The 17,865-nt window shown below is 38.8% G+C and overlaps 1 protein-coding gene across 2 annotated transcripts in view; it reads left to right on the top strand.

The window, feature by feature from the left end:
- Positions 1–17,865, top strand: part of zfhx3b (zinc finger homeobox 3b) — a 479,371-nt gene that overhangs the window by 272,587 nt on the left and 188,919 nt on the right. For both annotated transcript variants that reach the window (XM_048605818.1, XM_020527051.2), the window contains one exon: positions 9,451–9,682. In XM_048605818.1, coding sequence (XP_048461775.1) covers positions 9,451–9,682 — 232 coding nt within the window. The remainder of the gene's footprint in view (positions 1–9,450; positions 9,683–17,865) is intronic.

A 17,865-nucleotide genomic window follows, 5' to 3' on the forward strand; every position in this document is an offset into this window, starting at 1 on the left:
GAATAGATTTTGGATTACTTCCTTTGAAATAATCAGACTGGTGGATAAACTCGGTGCAGGAGAAACAGGCCTGCCAGTATGAAAAACAGGTGGGACAATGAAATGAGTTCCAAACTACCAAAAATACAATATTGAGGATGGTTAGTAGTATTTGAAATTGAAACACTTCTTCTGGAGTGAAGGAGAATGTTTGGAAAAAGGGCAGTGAATGTTTGGTCAGATTGAGGGAGCCTTGTATGGAAGATTCAGGTGCCACCATTGAATCAGCAGAATGTGCACTTTGTGAGCCTAAGGTTCATAGGTCGCATTTAAGACTGTGCCAATTTACAGGAAACAGACTAGTTGCAATTGCAATTTTCTGTGGTCTCATTAGCTATATTTAAAAAGAACACAACGCACCATTTATATGTACGAGGCTGATAGGAACTACATGTAAACTCAATTTCATCTGGCTTTTGGTGTCATTTTCCTCAGATCTAACTGTGATCGTTGTTTTCTATACTGACTTATTAAAGTTGTATGCATCAACAATGCTATTTATATGATCTATCTAATCCAGGTAATTTGTGTTTCACCTTTTATTTGAGGGAGTGGAGTTTCTATGAAATAATATTATCTCACCCCCAATATGGTACAGGCATGAACATTGCGCAGTTGATAGTGCTGTGCTTAAACAAGTGACAAATTATTATTCATAATGAATAAAATCCTTAACAAACAAAATATTATGATTTTGCCTTGTTGAACAAGGTCTCTATACTATAAATTGTAAGTAACGGTAGTAAACCAGTGTTCCTGACCATTGTTTCCCAAAAAGAAGCCTGCAAAGCAGACATTTCTCCAACTCCATTTCCATAGTAAATGAAATTTGGACCACTAATTATGTTAATGACAGCTGCTACAAATGGAGCCTAAAAGTACAGTTTGAAACTGAGCACATTGTGGCGGATTGATGTCTTATCCCATGCAGACTAGAAAACTCCATTGGATTAACGGACAGATCTACTGCTAACCTCTTTTACACTGAGGGGTTTAGCTGGGGATAGACTCAGATATTCATGGAATATTCCACCCTTTACCTCTCCTAGTGGTGGTAGGTTTTGTTAGAGCTTTGTCAGAAAGCCACAACTCTTGGTGGAAATTGATACTTTGCCAATATTTCCCAGTAATTTGTTTGCAAGATGCGTAACTGAAAGCTAGACAACAAGGTGCAGGGCTGGATGAACACAGCAGGCCAAGCAGCATCATAGGAGCAGAGAGGCTGACGTTTCGGGCCTAGACCCTTCATCAGAAAAGGGGGAGGGGAAGGGGGTTCCGAAATAAATAGGGAGAGAGTGGGAGGCGGATAGAAGAGGGATAGAGGAGAGGATAGGTGGAGAGGAAACAAACAGGTCGAAGAGGCGGGGATGGAGCCAGTAAAGGTGAGTGTAGGTAGGGAGTTAGGAAGGGGATAGGTCAGTCCAGGGAGGACGGACAGGTCAAGGGGGCGGGATGAGGTTGGTCGGTAGGAGATGGAGGTGCGGCTTGAGGTGGGAGGAGGGGATAGGTGGGAGGAAGAACAGGTTAGGGAGGCAGGGACGAGCTGGACTGGTTTTGGGATGCGGTAGGGGGAGGGGAGATTTTGAAACTTGTGAAATCCACATTGATACCATTGGGCTGCAGGGTTCCCAAGCGGAATATGAGTTGCTGTTCCTGCAACCTTCGGGTGGCATCGTTGTGGCACTGCAGGAGGCCCAGGATGGACATGTCGTCTGAGGAATGGGAAGGGGCTTTTGCAGTGTGTGCCTTGGGTTTTACACTGCAAAAATCACACCAGTGGTGCAAGCCCATTGGAGTTCCAGCCACTCAATTGCAACCCCTGGAAACAGTGGAGTGCATAAATTGACCTCTTATTCATTCTTTCAATACTGTTGGCCTTTCAAAATGAATTTTGATTAATGTAATCTCAGACAGTTTTGTATGGTGATCCTATGTTCCACCTAATAGTTATCCATCAACCAACACCTAATGGCCCCCAGATTATCTAGTCATTATCACATTACTATTTGTGGGACCTCACTATGTACAAATTGGCTGCAACACCTTTTATATCGTATCATTGACTATAACTTAAGTAGTATACCATTGGCTGTGTATGCTTTGGATGTCCTGAGGTTGTGAAAGAGATGTCAGAAATATAAGTTTATGATCTAAACCGTCTGCTTTTGACAATCTTAGACAATTTGCCTGTAAGCAGTGTGCTTATATTCCAATAAGCCTCAATTACTGTAGAAAAGTACTTTTCATAATGCAAAAGTATTGAAGCTGGAATGAGAAGAAAAGTAATCAGATCAGAAATTAAAGTTAATTGAAGGTTGGCCTTCTGTGGATACAGTTAAAAGTGGTTACCTTATTGCACTGAATGCTTGAGTGTCAAAATGAGGTGTCAGTACTGAGAGGGTTAAGGAAAGCACTTGCACAGAGTTTAATTTAATACATTTTGATCCCTGATGATTACATTATAATTAGTAAAGGGGGAGCACGTACAAACAAATTACATTTGCTATCTTCAAATTAAAATTTTACTTGAATAGCATGCAGAAGTAATCTTTGCTGGGCTGTGAATCCCAGTAGATGTCTGAAAAGCCCCAGGGTCTTCTGTGTTTTTATATATTCTGATACCAGTACAGTATGGAAGGCTATAGATCAGAACAATATACTCTTACTATATTGGGGCAAAAGTACACTTTATTGATTAAAATAAATGAAAATGTGTTTTAAATAAATTCTTATTTAACTGGTATATTACAGCAACATTTAGAGTCAAAGCAGCAGCCAAATTTGCATTCTTGGTATGATAAAAATGACTGGCCAACACTAAACTTTAGTTCCATAGTGCTCATGAGAGCTTCTTGCCAATGCTATTAATGTATCAAACACAGTAACAAAACAAAGCTTAAAAATCCATTGGCATTAAATCCTGGTTAGGTAGTGTCTGTAAAATGAGAAAGTGAATTGATCAGTCTGTGTCCTCATCCAAGAGAACTGTGACTGCAGAGCAGATTTAAACTCAGCCATGTGCATTTGATGTTGGAGGAAGAAAGAAACATCAGTTAAGAAAATCATAAAGAAAGAATGTATTAGTATTGCATTGGGGATTTAGTGGTAACTGCTATAATAATCATGTCTGTTTGAAGAGAGGAAGCATTGTGACCTCAAGTTTGTTAATGATATTTTAATCTTTCTTGTATTTTATGTCTTTCTTATGTGTTTATGCATAGAGAGAAATGCATTACTTGTTTTAAAAAGGTTTGTGTTAAATATCTGCATTGCAATATGAATCATAGTTTGACTTGTAAACCAAGTGAAGAGAAGCTTTGCTGAGACTAGAAGAATAGTTTCATAATCGTCATTGGGGCAATTTGAAGTTTTACGTTGTTGCACATATCTTAAGGGTATTTTTTGGCCAATGTTCACATGTCTGCATGCATACAGTGTACACCAGCAATCCAACAATGGGCGAATTCACCACCAAAAAAAATTGTTTCTTTCTTCAATTTGGTGCCACGTTTGCTGTGACATGTCTTTTTTACACACTGAGCATATACACATTTTGAGGGCAGTGGATGTGAATCAGTCCTGTATCGACATACCCTGTGCAGAACAAGTAGTTTATCGTTCACATTTATAACTCCTTCGAACAATCATTTCATGGTAATTCTGAACCCGTAGCTAATAGAATTACGCATTGGACCCCAACTGAAAAACACTTGAAAAAATTACCCACCACTCCACAACCCCTCCACATAAAAATAGATCAAACAAATTTAATATTATTTTCAATGCTAGTATTGAGCTCAAGGGGATACTCTGCTGAAGCCTGCCATGGGCTCAAGCAAGCTGTAACCAACCACTATGTTTATGAGATGCTGCAGTGGGTAATGGTTAATGAGCATGAGCATAGATGTGTAAGATCAAAGCAGACTTTTTTTTAAAACTGCCCTTTAAAGATAATTACAATAAATTTAAGTGCTGGCCTTGAAATACTTAATTCATCTCAATCTTGCAGTACGTTGAAAAGTTTATTACAAAATACTTAGACTTGTTAACCAGCTATGAGTAATTCTGCAAATTGACAGAATGAACTAAAGTTCATTGAGCTATGTTTCCATCTAATGATAGAATCATGTGATCCACAGAGTGTAATTTCTAATGTGCATGTCTAATTTTGGGCTATGAATACTATTCTGGATCACAATGTTTCCAAATAGTTTTCTTCAAAATAAATAGAATTTAACACACAAAATCCCTCCTGCCTCTTCTCAATCTCTGTGTGTTCTCTACCATGAATCACAGCTGTGTTGTTTACCAATGGTCTGTTCATCGATCTGTTCCCCCCAACAATATGTTTCTTCACCCTCTCAAAGATGCTTGATACACTTATGCATTATTTATACGTTTCCCGCAAGACTTTGTTTCTACAAAATAACCAATTTTGTCAGAACAGTAAGTTCTGCTTTTTTTCTAACTTCTGGCTTACCAATACTTGTAAATCATTCCAACTAGTGAGGTGGATTGCTAACTAGCTTGCAGCAGTGTAAAGGTCTGAAGAACAGCAGAGAAGTTACCTTAAAAAGGCCTTATTCAATGCTTATTAATCTTCTATCTTGACCTCTTTATCGTCATTGTATATCAGTTTACATAACAATAATCTGTGCATTTAAAAGAATTTTTAAGCCCTAATAAGGTCATAAATAAATGCTTGTTCTAATTTTGATGATAACTGCAGTGTGAAAAAAAATGTATCATCACCATAATTTAGACAATATCTGAATTGAACCTGGCTAGAGTGTGAAATTGTGGCAATGTTCTGTTGCATTTTCAATATTCACATTAATTCTTGGACACTGCAATGTAAAATCCTGCTTCTCGGTTGTGACATGCATAAACTTACATATTATTACTAAAGATATTTGCTGTTATACTAACAGAATTTCTTTTCAGTTGATCACGCTTAAATTTTTTGTTAATTTGCTAATACATACAGTTCCCAGGAATATTACATTAATAAAGCGCGTAATCAAGGGATTGATTTGCGTCAAATCTATTACATGTCCTGGAGTGGAATTACTTCTCATAAATTGCTTGACAGAAGTGTCTTTGAACTAATGTTGTTCTGAAAATGTTGTGGTTTGTGATAAATAACTCAAGTGGATTTTGGTTGACTGACAATCAGGAGGTGATGGTGGAGCTGCCTTTTTATTTCTTTTGGTTTCATCTTTGGACAAGTACCTTTCAAAAAAGTACCTTCCTCTTTCCATATGCTTGTGTATCACTGTCACTGCCCTTTTAATCTCCTCATCCAATATCATACTTGTGTGGCGAGAAATTTTCTAAATCTCTCATCTGCTCAAAATTCTATTCTAATATGGATTTTGATGGCTTCTGTTCCAATCTTTGCTGTATATTGTGGCTTAGACTGTTTTGAATCCAGCTGTTTGTCAAGCTAATTTCAGGGAGGAAGCTTAGAGGAGTGACCTAGATCTAAAACTACTGAAGACACATGTAACGATCAGTAAAGCAGCCACATATTAACGAATTCTGTTCTAGCCTAAGGATGTGGTAGAGAGAGCAAGGTGTAGAGAATGAGAGAACCGTATTGAAAAGGAGAGTTTTATACTGACTAGATGTTCCTCTTGTTAATAAAAGAGAGACTGAGATGCGTTCAGAATATAGTTTGACTAATGGAGAGGTGTTTAAACTAGTAAGACAGAAAAAGAAAAGCTTCTATAGATATATAAGATAGCCATTTACATTTAAATAAGAGACCAGAAATCAGATAAAAGATGTAGTTCAGGAAAGGAATGCTGAAATATTATGAATCACGGGGTAAGTAATAATAAGAGGTGAGGGATTGAGAATGATATCATAAGGCAGGATCTTATAGGGGTTTGAGCAATGTGGGCTATGGTGACATGTGGCAGCATGTAGGAGTTTTGAATAACTATTTCAAGGAGCTGGAACAGGTATGATGCTCGAAATTGCCTCCTTCTGTGTCATTTCGTTGTATGATTTTACAACAGAAAGGTCTAGGGAAGGCATGTCTTCAAAGAGGCCTCAGGGACACCGAGTCACTTGGGATGCAGTTAAATGAGGAAAACGAGGGATACTTACTCAGTGGGAATTTGTTGTAGCCTGAGAAACTAAACATACAACATTGATCAGATGTTTCCCAGGGAATCGACGAAATCATCCAACCACAGCAGCGTTTAGATGATTGGACAATTTTAATACACAGAGGTTGAACGGAGAGTGGGCATGCTAGAGCTCAGAAATTTCTAGATGGCATAGCACTGTTACATAAATAGCTTTTTGCTAATACAGATCATGGGAATAGCTGAGAAAGAGAGACATACTGTTAAAATTCTTTATCCTGCACTCAACAGAAGAGATGTAAGAACGCAAATTTCAGGGAGGGCTAGAAATGAAACAGTTTTTAAGCTAATACCACTGAGCAATCGGGACATTTTTATTTTTAACCTTTCAGACATATTATGGCACACCTCTGTATCAGGTGGGACTCGGATCTGGGCCTTCTGTACCGGAGATAGGAATCTTTACACTATGCCATAAGACCCTAAAAGGGATATTATATCAAGAGTTGCAGTGGAGATGCTGGTGAATATGGTCATAAATAAAGTTCAGGGCAAATAAAGGGTAAGTCAGGAGTGAATGCATCATTAGACAATTAAACCTTTAAGTTGCATATTCTAGAAGGATGTTCACAGAGCTAAAAGAGAATGTGTCAGGGCTGGATAAAAACAAACTTAGAAGACAGCTTTTACCAGTTAAGAATTGTGAGGTAGAAGGTCAAGCTGATCAGCAGGTTAAGTGATGGAAATCTTTGGGATAAAGCAAGAATATTTCAATACAGTGGCTGAAGAAAATAGGTCAAAGTGTAAAAGGACTATTGAAAGAACCAAGCAACTGTAGAAATTTAGAAATGTTTAGGAAACTAAAACAATTGACAGAGAGGTCAGTACATGGGAGAAGTGAGGGGAAAAAAATGGGCTTTAGACACAGATCTCAAACTGAAGAGTGGACATGGCTGAAAAATTAAATTTGTTCGTTGGTTCACTGTTCACAGAAATGATTCTAAGGGATAAAGCAATGCAGATTTTGTAAAAGAGGGAAATTAAGGGGTGTGAAAATTTAAAACAAAGATATTGTGTTGGTAGTTGGATGCTTGAAAAAGTGATAAAAGTAAATAGAAGTAACTTGGTGGAGGTGATGGAGGGAGAGAGATTCATAGGAACATGGAGCAACAATGGGTCACTTAACCCCTTGACCCTCTTTTCCCGTTCAATTTGATTATGTCTGATGTGTACCTGAGCTCTTTTTATCCATTGTTTCCACATAACCTCTAATATGCTTATATGACAAAAATATTATCAGTCTCAGTCTTGAAAATTTCAGTTGATTCAGGGTCTGCGGCATTTTCTGGGAGAGAGGTTCTGATTGCCTTCACATTCTGTGTGAAAAATATTGTCTGATTCTACTCTTAAACTGGCCTTGTTCTCGCTCATCCTCATAACTGTCAGGAAACTCAAAGTCCCAGAACAGAATTACTGACTTAAACGTGTAGGGGAATTGTCAAAACAAAGGGTGGTACTGAAGAATGGCAAGTTTTGTTCCTTTACTTTAAAATTAACATCCTATCACGAGCAGAGAAAGTTTCCTGAACTTTAAAAATAAATGATTGGAAAATCCCCAGTAGTGTACCTCCAAATTCCTGATTTGCAAACCAAATAACAAAACAGATTCATGAAATTACCCATGTTCGCTTCCAGCCTAAAGTTTCCCATTGTATTTAACTTGTTCTTCCTGTATCTATTACTGTTTCCCCTCCCTACTACTAACACCAAATTCACATTAGCTTCTTCTGTTGGGAAGCAAGAAAGCTTCAGTATTTGGCAATTTCAGTGGCTGTTGATTAACTCACTGTTTCAGGAGGACTTGAGAGTCAAGACCAGATTCTTCGGCATCAGAATTGTGGGATGATGTTCAGTATTACTCAAAGAGAAAAACTGCATGTGGATGATTGTGGTTTTTCAATGTGAAGTCGGCAGAATCATAGGGAACAGGAGTAGTATTGAACAGTTATTTATTGGAACGGAGCTGGTATAAAGTTTGCCGGGGTCAGTATTAAAATTGTTATTTTTCGTGGTCTGTAAAAAAACTTTGGTGTGCAGAGCACAATTTAAAAATTGGCAGGTAGAAGAAAAGTAGGAAGTATACTGAATTTGGAGGGAGAATCAAGAGGCCATGGACAGGCTAGAGGATTAGACAGAGTTGCAACAGATGACGCATAATGCAAAGAAATATAAAGTAATCCATTTTAGTAGGAAGAAGAAAGAAAGGCGATATAAGCTAAAAGGTAAAATTCTAAAGGAGATGCAAGAAGAGAAACATAATCTTTCAAGGAGGCTGGGAAGATTGAGAAAATGATGTAAAAAATAAGATCTTCTGTTTATAAATACAAGTGTATAGACCAAAAAGCGAGTTAGTTATGATGAACCTTTATAAAACACTGATTTAACCTCCGGTAGAAGAGTGGTAGAGACGGATTTAATTATGGCTTTCAAGAGGGTGTTAGAAAAGCCCTTGAAAAGGAAGAAATGCAGACGGAAGCACTTTCTTCATGGTGGCACCCTTTTGACATTGGGGACATTCTGTTTGAAGGTGGTACCTCCTTACCCACCCAGCTGCTCGCCAAAACCCATCAACCGACCCCTTTGTCCCCTCCCAAATCAGGTCAAACCCTCCTGTCCAATACTCACAATTGAGCTCGGTGCAATTTCCATAGTGCCCCTCCTGATGTCCTTGACCTGAAGTCCCTACAGCACCAATCTCTTGCATTGCAAAGAGTCCTAGAACTGCCAACCAGTCAAATCAGTTGGCAACTCATAATGATAGGATTTTATAAATTGGCACCTTACACTTACACATCAGGAACATAGTCTACTAACATTATTGTATAATTTTGACAGTGTAGTATAACTTCAGTAACTGGTGAAAAAGAGTCAGAAGAATAATTTGTGTTGTCTCTACCATCTCCAGTGTCTCTCCTGTAGGAGTTAACTAAGCAAATAAAATGGATAGTATCAGTAAATATATTTGTAAAAAGAAGAAAATTATATTGAGTAATGCCAAAAGAAGAGACATTTTGTCAAAGCTTTTCATCTTGCACTCATCAGAACAATTCACAAGAATACCAATTCAAGGGGAAAGCCACATATATGGGAGATGAAAGATGATTGGTTGCCATGTGTACTCTGATTGGCAGAGGTGCCGCCATGGATAATGCACCTGCTAATGTAAAAGTATTAAAATATACTTGCAAAAACATGATTGAATGGTAGTATTTTATCAGTGTTATTAAACATTGATTCATTTTTCTCCCCTTTTTAGCACTTGCAGCAACATGACAGCACGGTGGAGGCTGAGGCATGTTACTACCATTGTTCACTGTGTAACTACTCTACCAAGGCAAAACTTAACCTGATTCAGCATGTTCGGTCCATGAAACACCAACGAAGTGAGAGTCTGCGCAAATTACAGCGGCTACAGAAGGGTTTGCCAGAGGACGATGATGACCTTGGGCAAATCTTCACCATTCGCAAGTGTCCTGCTGCTGAGACTGGTAAGTACCATTGGTTTACAACATATCTCTCACAAAGCATGTCCAATCACTTTTGCTTGACCTACCAAAGTCTGCAAGTTAATAAACTCATTTAATTTATCAAAATACTTCAGATAGTAGAATATGTTTGATATGGATTCTGAAGGGAATAAGTCAGTTCAAATGCTACAGTAATTTTATTTCTTTTATGAAGAACACATTACAAGTAGGAACTCACCTTGATATAATCGCTCATCTATCTAAGACCAAATCCATTTACAAAGCCATGAGCGTTGTACTGTTTGATACTTCCCATGTAACTGTACCAAAAATGAAAAGACCTTGAGTGTGTCCCTTTCAATGCGAGTGATATTCATGGCAGTAGTAATGGCAATGACACATTGCGCATTATTTGACTTACATGTTCACTCTATGTTAAGGGATGGACCTGTACTCTTATCACAGTTATTGTAAAGCAGTCACTGATCCCAGTTAAAGTTTATTCTGTCTTTCATGTCTGATGAAGTTCTTTGATTAAGGAGGATCCTGAACAGTTGGAATCAAAGCACATGGTTAAATGCAGAGATGCTTTTAAATTAAGAAGCATATCACAAGCAGGAATTCTCCAATAACTAATGGAGTTTAACCATGGGCATAGCCTCCATTCTCCCGCACTCCTTATCACCTGGAAATTTTGAAGCAGAAAATAGGAACAGGAACAGACTATTCAGCCCTTTGAGCCTGTTCCAACATTCAATATGATTATGGCTGATCATCCAACTCAGCATCGCATAACCAATTTCTCCTCACACCATTTGATCCCTTCAGCCCTAACAACTGTATCTAACACCTTCTTGAAAACATTCAATGTTTTCGCCTCAACTGCTTTCAGTGGTAGAGAATTCCACAGGCTCACCACTCTCTGGGTGAAGAAAGTTCTCTTCTCACCATCTTATCAATTATATAGCTGAGATCGACCCCACCCCACAACCCCAAAAACTAAAACTGAAGCACCCAAAGAGGCGCGCCTCATCCTGTAATCTATCAAAAGAGCCCTCACTGTGTTATAAAGGAGTAGTTAAATAAAAAATAAGCCCCTGACACTCTCCTTATAATCAACATATGACAATTTATTTATCTAACTCTAACTGTGAACAAACTAACTAAACAATTAACAAACCAAATAAACCCCTTCTAACTACAAACTATTCTGGAATAAAGCAAGATTTTAGTAATACGCTGTTCCAATAAATATAAGTCCCATGTATACAAAGTAATACTTAAAAAAATTAGAATTTAGTCTGTCGAAATTACAGCCAGGTTACATCTTCCAGAATGTTCTGAGTCTTCAATGAGTTCTTCCATCAGGAACGCCTTTCCTGCCGAATTCTTCTGTCAAGAACATTAACTATTTGTGCCGTAGGTACTTTAATTTAGATGGAGCTTACTTTAAGGCTTAGAGAATCTTGTGAGAGGCAGTGATCCTTTCTTTTAGAGCTGAGAACTGTTTTCTTGGCAGATAACAGATGCTCTCCCGCAATTTTCCAAATGCCTTCATCTTTTATAACTTTAATGACATATCAATTTCTTACAATAGGATTGGTTGTATGTTGTCAAAATCATCAGATTTAAATTTAATTGGTTTTTGGTATCTTAGGGCCTGGTTTAAATTAATTGGCTAAATTTGATAACTTGTTGTCTTAGTAAAAGTAGTGCTTTGCCTGCTAACAGTATAACCTTTTGATACAACTGTTTCAATTCAAGTGCTCTGTGCACCTGCAGACCCACAGACATCCTTTTTGAATCTCTAAGCATAGAAAAAGCACATCATCTTTCAAAGGGACCATGCACTGCTTCCCCCATAGCATTTTACAAACAGCAACATTTTATAAACAGCAACATTGTACAAGCACCAAATTCTAACATCCTGCCTTCCAATCCACAAATACTCTACCCAACTTCGCAACTTAAGAAAAACCCATCATTATGAAAAGATGGCTTCTTTTTTTCTTTTCTAAACCTTATCACCATTATTACTAGATCCATATCTCATTAATCTCAAGTTATGCATCTCATACTAATTCTACATATATAAAACTTTGAACATGACCGTTTCCATCTTCTATAAACTTTTTTTAAAGCTCGTGATAAAGCATCAGCAGTAACAATTTCATGACATGCAACATATACAATCTGTAATTTAAATGTAACATAAGACTTCAGTGGAAAAATTGGGTGTTCTTTCCCTTAAATTTTTCCGGAAATCTCAAAGGATTTTGATCAGTATACATAACTGTCTCTGATGCATTGTTTGCAATGTAGAAATTAAAATGTTGTAAGGCCAGTACCAAACTCAGTGGCTCTTTTTCAATGGTTGAACATTTGTTCTGGTGGATATTGAGTTTTTTTGAAAAATAACCAATTGGTCTTTCAATTCCACAATCACCCTCCTGTAACAACACAGCTCCGACCCCTACATCACTTGTGTCGATGACGATCTGGAAGTTTCAAGAAATTTGGCATGGCTAAAACTGGTGCAGTGGTTAATATTGCTTTTAAATTCTGAAATGCTGCCTGGCATTGTTCTGTCCACCAAAACTTTCTGTTCTTTTCTAACAAATCCGTCAGCAGTGCCACCATACTACTAAAGCTTGGTAGAAATTTCCTGTAGAATCCGCTCAATCCTAAAAACCATAGCACTTCCTTCTTCAAGGATGGTCTTGGAAATTCCTCAATCGTCTTCATCTTCACTTTCCTCGGTGTTATCCCATATCTGACATTGTGCCCTAAGAGCATCACTTCTGCCTTCGCTAATTCTGTTTTGCCAAGTTTATGACCAATTTTGCTTTCCATAGTCTCTCAAGAGCTCTGCCAAATGCTCCATGTGATCTTTCCACAAATGGCTAAAGATCACTAAGTCATCTGTGTAGACAGCACAGTTAGTCAATCCTGCCACAACTCTGCTCATAAGTCTTTGAAAAGTGGCTGGTGCGTTTTTCATTCCAAAGGGCATGACTTGAAATTGATATAGCCCATTTGGGGTTACAAATGCAGAAACTTCTTTCGCTGTCTCTAACAATGGTATTTTCCAGTAACTGCAAAGTAAGTCCAACTTTGTGATGTAAATGGCTTGTCCTACTTTTTCCACACAATCCTCCAGCTTTGGAATTGGGCGTGAGTCAGATTTTGTTACAGTGTTGCCCTTCCGATAATGTACACAAAATCATTGAGTACCATCAGGTTTGGGAACCAACATGATGAGCGAACTCCACTCACTTTGACTCAGCTCTCTGATTTCTTCTGAGGGCATCGCTTCCACTTCCTTCTGCACCTGAGCTGATTTGAGAGGATTAAGCCTGCAGGGGTGTTGTTTTATTGGAACAGCATTCCCTATGTCAACCTCATGTCTAAGGTATTAGTCCTCCCCATACTATTTCTACATCTGTCCTCATAGCACTGTAACAAGTCTTCCAGTTCAGTTCTCTGTTCCGAGGACAAATAGCTCACAACCCTATCCCATTCTTTAGGGTCTTCCTTATTATTCAGTTTATTCTGAGGCACATCAAAATCCGAATCACCTGAATTTGATTCCTCACTCTGAGTGGCAGTAATTAATACCTGTTTCTCCAGTTCCCTTTCCCTGTCATTGTAATGTTTCAGCATGTTCACATGACATATCCGATAAATTTTTTTCCTCCCTGGCATCTTTACCAGGTAATATCACCTGACTTAACTTCTTCTCAATCTGATAGGGACTATTAAACCTTGCTTTGAAGGGATCTCCTACCACTGATAACAGCACCAATACTTTATCCCCATGGGCAAACATACGAATTTTAGATTTCTTATCTGCTGCTTGCTTCATTATGTGTTGTGCCACCTTCAAATGTTGTCCAGCTAATTCACCTATTCTGTTTAATCTTTGTCACCTCAGATATATAATACTCCTGTGAGATCTCTGACTTTGGACCTATCAAATTTTCCTTAAGTAATTTTAAAGGCCCTCTTACTTTGTGTTTGAATATCAATTCAAATGACGTAAACTGAGTCAATTTATTTAGAGCAGATCTAATAGCAAATAATGTACATGGGATACCTTTACCCCAATCATTTGTGTAATCTTGGCAATAAGCCCTCAGCATTGTCTTTAGGGTCTGATGCCACCTTTCCACTGCTCCCTGGGATTTAGGATAGTATGCACTAGATTTAAAGTGTTTGATGCCTAAACTATCCATGACCTCCTTAAATAATTTGGCTGTAAAACTGGACCCTACTGAAACTCTCTAGGTAATTCATAAAGAGTAAAGAAAACTCCCAACTCTCCACAACCCTTTTTAGCTTGACATTCTGTAATGGAATTGCCTTGGGAAATTTGGTAGGCATGTCCATTATGTTTAGCAAATACTGGTTCCCACTTTTGGTTTTAAGGAGGGAACCTACACAATCGATCATTACCAGCAAGAAAGGTTCTCCAAATGCGGGAATTGGCATCAAAGGCACAGGTTTTATTACTGTCTGTGGCTTTCCTACCCTCTGACGTGTATGACAGGTACGGCAAAATTCAACCATATCTTCATGTAATCCAGGCCAATAGAAATGTTTCTGTATCTTAGCCTGTGTCTTCCTCACTCCTAGATAATCCCCTACAGGTAATTCATATGCTACCCGCACACTTTCTGTATTCTACTGGCAGTACAATCTGGTGAACGTCTGCCCATTTCTCCTCTGCATTAACCAAGGTCTCCATTTCCACCTTACGATTCTATGCTTAAGCTAATAACATTCTGGAGTACATTCTGATTCCTTTTCCAAGTAGGCTTCATGATATAAAACCTTTATTGCCTCTTTTTTTGTTGTAACTCCATTAGTCTTTCAGAACTAAACACCTCTGCCTGATCCTCTACCTGCTTACGTTCTTCCTTTACTATTTCATCAAACAGGGTGTCAGCTAACTGGACCTCAACTCCTTCATCTTTCTCTTTTGTTTTCCTTTCTTGATTTAGCTTATGGCTATGGAATCTTATCACCACACAATCGGAAAAATTCCAAGGTGTTTTCCTTTTAACTTCTCAGTTCCTTGGTTTTCTTTTGGCCTCTCTGCGACATTGGGCATCACTCCCACCTTTGATCCGGCTGTATCGTTTCCAAGAACAAACTGTCTTCCTGGAATAGCCATTCTTTCACTCATTCCCACTATCACTTCCCCAGTCTTGATTGGACTCTGTAGCCTTATCTTACGCAGTGGAACACTAATTCTGTCTCCATTTATTCCATAGATTATCACTGTCTCGGGCAACATTTCAGAAGGAATGCAAATATTTTCATCTCTTACCATTAGAGACTGACCAGCTCCTGTTTCTCTAAATATGTTAACTTCTGTAAACCTTACCTACAGTGGTGAAGTCTTTGAAAAGGTCAGACACGATGTTATTTTCCAGTCCGTGACTAGACTGTGCACTTTCCAGCAGCTCCTCGACTTCTCTTGGGATTTCCTTCACTACCTCAACTAATCCTACTGGTTTAGCTCCACATCCTTTTTCCCAGTGCCTCTCTTAAACCACCAGCACTGTGACTTTGTGTGTCCCACCTTATTGCAGTGAAAACACCTGAGACCTTTCACCTTTTCTCCACGCTCTTGGGTTTCTTATCACATGTGGTAAACTGTTTCCAGTGTGATCTACTTTTTGTTTTTCACTGTAGGATCTCCCTCCTTCCCAATTTCTATCCCTCACAGAATGAAATTGCTGCCAGAAGCTAGATTTCGATTTACGCACTAACACATATTCGTCTGCCATCTCTGCAGCTCGTCTCACTGTTTGAACTTTCTGTTCTTCAACATGAGTTCTTCTACTTCTGGAAGTGAGTTTCTAAATTCCTCCAGCAGAATAACATCTCTAAGATCCTCGTATGTCTTTCGATCTTTAATGTTCTCACCCATCTATCAAAGTTGCTCTGTTTAATTCTTTCAAACTCGATATAAGTCTGACCTGGTTTCTTATATTTCTGAACTGTTATCTATATGCTTTTGGTACCAATTTTTAGGCACTCAAAATAGTTCTGCCTACCACCTTGGTCTGAAATGATATTTACCTACATAAACTCTGGCCAACTCATCTGTTTAGCCAATTTCTCAAAGGAAATGAAAAAGGCTTCTACATCTTTTTCACTGAATGTTGGTAATGTTTTGACATATTTGTATAAATCCCTACAAGGTCTTTGGCTGCAATGGATTTGCTCATTATCATTCTCCTCCTCACTAAGCCTACCTTCTACCTTCATCTCCATCCTTTTAAATTTACTTTCCTGTCTAATTGTCAACTTCCGAAGTTAAAATTCTCTTTTTCTTTTTCATGCTCAAGCTGCTTCATCTTTTTCAACTCAAACATTCTATCGCTTTCTTTCTCTTCTGCCCTAACTATCCTTTCTTTTTCTCTTTCATAGAGTATCGTAGAGTAATAAAGCATGGAAACAGGCCATTCAGCCCAAACTGATCCATGTTTCCCTATTACTAAAATGAAGGGTACTGTCTGCTTTACTTATCCTTTCCCCATTTCCAATTGTCTGTGCACATACATATACAGGTCCCTTTTGTCAGAATCATAAAGTCCCTACAGTGTGGAAACAAGCCCTTTCAACCCAACAAGTCCATACTGACCCCCTGAGCATCCCACCCAGACCCATTCCCCTATAACCCACCTAATCTACATATCCCTGAACACTATGGGCAATTTAGCTTGGCCAATCCACCTAGCCTGCACATCTTTGGACTGTGGGAGGAAACCGGAGCACCCGGAGGAAATCCACACAGACACGGGGAGAATGTGCAAACTCCACACAGACAGTTGCCCGGGGCTGGAATCGAACCTGGGCCCCTGGCACTGTGAGGCAACATGCCAACCACTGAGCTACCGTGCCGCCCCAGAATTCAATGCACCCCAGACGGGACTTTCCTCTGCTTTTAACTATAATTCAAACTGTTTCAGTTCCCTTTCTTTCTCCAACTCCAGCCTTTTAAGTTCGCTTTCTAATTCCGATTGTCTCATTTGCAATTTCATTCTTTTCTAACTCCACTGCACTTAACTGTTTCTCTGATATACCTAAATGGCTGACTAACTCCATTATAATTTCAGCTTTCTTCTTATCCCTAGTTAAACCCAGTTCTAGCCTTTCCGCTAATTCTAAAAGTTGTTCCTTTTTCTGTCTGTCTAAACTTACTTGGCATATTTGGGAGGCATCTTTGACACCCAGAACCTCTTTAACAATGTTAGGAGCCATTTCCCCACTTTTGATTTAACCAGGAACAAGCAAGCAAAATTAAACAGATTTTCCACTTCTCACTTACGTTTTATTTAAACTCGAGGACACTAATCCTTAAGTCTGTTTATATCTTCTGGGACCTTTCTAACACCAAATCTGTCCAAATCTTTCCAAATCTGTCCAAATCCGTCCAAATCAATTCAAATCCCAGACCAGATCTGTCCTAACCTGTCCAGATCCCGGACCTGAGCCGTCCATATCCCAGACCTGAACTCCCAATCTGTTATAAAGCCGAGATCGACCCCCTCCCCTCTGATAACTAAACCTGAAACACCCAGAGAGGTGTGCCTCACCATATAATCTGTTAAAAGATTCCACCAGTCTGTTATAAAGGAATGGTTAAATACAAAAACAACCCGACACTCTCTTTATCATCAACAAGTAACAATTTATTTATCTAACTCTAACAGTGAACAAACTAACTAAATTATTAACAAACCGAGTAATCCCCTTCTGACTAATTATTCTAGTATAAAACAAGATTATAATGGTATGTTGTTCCAATAAATACAAGTCCCACTTATACAAAGTAAAATTTAAAAAAATTAGCATTTAGTCTCTTGAAATTACAGCCAGGTTACATCTTCCAGAATAGGGTGCAGGGCTGGATGAACACAGCAGGCCAAGCAGCATCATAGGAGCAGAGAGGCTGACGTTTCGGGCCTAGACCCTTCATCAGAAAAGGGGGAGGGGAAGGGGGTTTTGAAATAAATAGGGAGAGAGTGGGAGGCGGATAGTTGCAGTGGGAGAGAGATCCCTTGAGGTTTGTCCGGAGGGAGGAGGGTAACTTCTTCAGGTTAGGCATCCTTAGAAGAGGCTTCGCAGTGGGGTTAAAATCGAACCAGAGATAGTAGGAACTGCAGATGCTGGAGAATCCGAGACAACAA

Source organism: Rhincodon typus, chromosome 15 (assembly GCF_021869965.1).
Source record: "Rhincodon typus isolate 14 chromosome 15, sRhiTyp1.1, whole genome shotgun sequence".
NCBI lineage: Eukaryota > Metazoa > Chordata > Chondrichthyes > Orectolobiformes > Rhincodontidae > Rhincodon > Rhincodon typus.